The sequence below is a fragment of the Canis lupus genome, chromosome 17 (genome assembly GCF_003254725.2).
Source record: "Canis lupus dingo isolate Sandy chromosome 17, ASM325472v2, whole genome shotgun sequence".
Lineage (NCBI taxonomy): Eukaryota > Metazoa > Chordata > Mammalia > Carnivora > Canidae > Canis > Canis lupus.
The window spans coordinates 64,045,164-64,047,353 of record NC_064259.1 but is presented as its reverse complement, the minus strand read 5'-3'; the positions used below and the strand labels follow the sequence as shown (position 1 = coordinate 64,047,353).

The window sequence follows — 2,190 nt, the reverse complement described above, 5'->3', positions numbered from 1 at the left end:
TGTCCCAGAGGAGGAAAGGCAGCAGAGACAGAGAGAAAGGCAGTGGCTGCAGGGACAGCAGGGAGGAATGGTCAGTCGTCGGTTGTCCCTGCAGCCAACAGTGGATATGTGGCCCATGTACCTTCTGGTCTCGCCTGTGCAACACTGGCAATGGACCTAAAGTACCACGATGTATAATTTAAAAGCATCAGAGTTAGGTTTTGTCCAAAGTTAACTTATCCTTTATTACAAACAAAATGCATGAAGGAATTATAGAAGTTGATGACAACCACAACAAAACTTAGACACAGCGCAATGAGAGGGGAGGGGAAGCCTTCTGTTGGGCTGCAGCCATGATGAGCTGCTGCTTGGGGGCAGAGGCTGGCTGCTCCAGTAAGGCAGGTGGATGCACCGGCCCTTTGATGAACTCGAGGGCAGGCACTGAGGCCTACCCCACGTTTTGGAGGGTCCAGGGGTGCAGGCGGCACCTCCAGGTGGGGACAGTGAATCAGAGGTGTGACCAACACCTGCAGTGGCTTCGACTCAACAGGTGCCATCTCAGCCCCTGGCAAACACTCAACTCCAGCAGTCTTGACTGGCTCAATCACCTCTGGCCCTGAAGCTTCAGCAGTCCCCGTGGTAGGAGCTGGGGCGGGCTCTTGAGGTGGTTTGGGATCTTGCTTAGGAGCGGAAGCTAGTTGCTCCCCTGAGACAGGTGGCTGCTGCAGCATGTGGTGGAACCCGATTGCATGCTCTGGGACGTGATCTACCTCCAGGGTGGCCAAGGTTGCAGGTCGGTCCTCCTTGTCGGGACGCTGAATCAGAGGTGTGACCGCCTCGTGCATTGGCTTGGACTCAGCAACTAGCATCTCGGATCGGGCCAAGCACCCAGCTGCAGCAGCCTTAACTGGCTTGGTCAACTCAGGGCCTGAAGCTTCAGTAGGCCCCACAATAGTAGCTGGGGCGGCTTCTTGATGTGATTCAGGGTGTTGCTCGAGGGCCGAAGCTGGGTGCTCCACTGAAGCAGGTGGCTGCTCCAGCATGTTGGGTACCCCAATAGCCTGCACCATGGTGAGCTCTTCCTCCTGGGTCACCAAGGGTGCAGATAGCTATTCAAGTTGGAACAGTGAGTCAGAGATGTTACCATCACCTGAATTGGCTTGAACTCAGCACCTGGCCTCTCTGCTCAAGCCAGGCACTCAACTCCAGCAGCCCTGCCCAGCTAGATCACCTCAGGCCCTTCACTCACCTCAAGTCTGCGCTGGCCTCTTTTAGCTGTGCAGAGCACTATCCTGTTCCTCAAGGAGGTGGAGCAGAGGTTCTCTTCCTCGCACTCCTATCCTGTCTCCTGTGTGGAGCTCTGTAACGACAGTGCCCGGCAGCCAGGCAGGAGGCCTCATCGCCCAGTCTGGCTGCTTTGGCTGGGCCGCCACACCCAGCTGACTCCATTCCAGACAAACCACAGCACACTCGGCACACATCTCCCCCCAGAAGAGAAAAGGGATGCAGCTCTAGGACCTTGGGTTAACTCTGGGATGGGTAAGAGGCACCTTAGGAATCATCTTTCCACCCTCCCCACCATGGCATCAGTGTGACCATGCAGGGATCACTGGGGAACCTGCTGACCTGCAACCTCCTCCAGCCTAGGTGAGACCTGCCCACACATCCCTAGTCCCCTGAAACTGAAGAGGAGGGGATGGGGCTGCTCAGGATGGCTGGCACAGGTGGCCTGGCCTGGGCTGCTCTATATTACCTAGGGCACCTCCTGGCAAACGCCCTGAGGCGAGGGGTGTAATGGTGGAACCAAAGTCTACAGCATGTGAAAGAGCCACATCCCTGGGCTTTCTGGAAGTCAGAGCCCCGGGAAGTTGGCAGGCAGCAAGAGAACATCTTTCACTAGCGGATGTCTCCAGCCAAGTGAGCCTGATGTGGGGCTGCACTAGAATGTGGGTGCCTGGTTGCAGGGGTTCCAAGTTCTGATGGGCTCTGTTGTCAAAGAAGTGACCTCACTGTGTGGGATCCCCTACCTGAGTCCACTACTGGTTGAACCTTTGGTGTTGTCTTTTCACTTCTGTGTCTAATGGACATCTCAAATTTAACTTATGGAAACAAAATGATTCTCCTCCACCTCAGGCCCCCCACCCCAGTGTTCCATGATAGACTTCTTTATTCCACTTGTGCTTATGTGGACCATCCAACTTGGAGGTGTCC

At 55.4% G+C, this 2,190-nt stretch overlaps 1 protein-coding gene across 4 annotated transcripts; it reads right to left on the bottom strand.

The window, feature by feature from the left end:
• Positions 1 to 204: 204 nt before the first annotated feature.
• Positions 205 to 1,947, bottom strand: LOC125752833 (uncharacterized). Of its 4 annotated transcripts, none has more exons than XM_049096010.1 (3): positions 1,733 to 1,947; positions 1,229 to 1,339; positions 205 to 1,088 (listed from the first exon to the last, which is right to left on the bottom strand). In XM_049096010.1, the coding sequence occupies exon 3, from the start codon at positions 1,047 to 1,049 to the stop codon at positions 216 to 218; it is 834 nt and encodes a 277-aa protein (XP_048951967.1). In that variant the 5' UTR covers positions 1,050 to 1,088; positions 1,229 to 1,339; positions 1,733 to 1,947; the 3' UTR covers positions 205 to 215. The 4 variants fall into 4 exon arrangements, with proteins under 4 accessions (XP_048951967.1, XP_048951969.1, XP_048951966.1 ...); XM_049096012.1 differs by having other exon boundaries at positions 205 to 1,064; XM_049096009.1 differs by having other exon boundaries at positions 1,229 to 1,947.
• Positions 1,948 to 2,190: the final 243 nt, after the last annotated feature.

What these genes read in the sequence shown, in the direction of transcription:
- LOC125752833 (XM_049096009.1), bottom strand. Translation starts at nt 1,049, where the DNA reads ATGGTGCAGGCTATTGGGGTACCCAACATGCTGGAGCAGCCACCTGCT.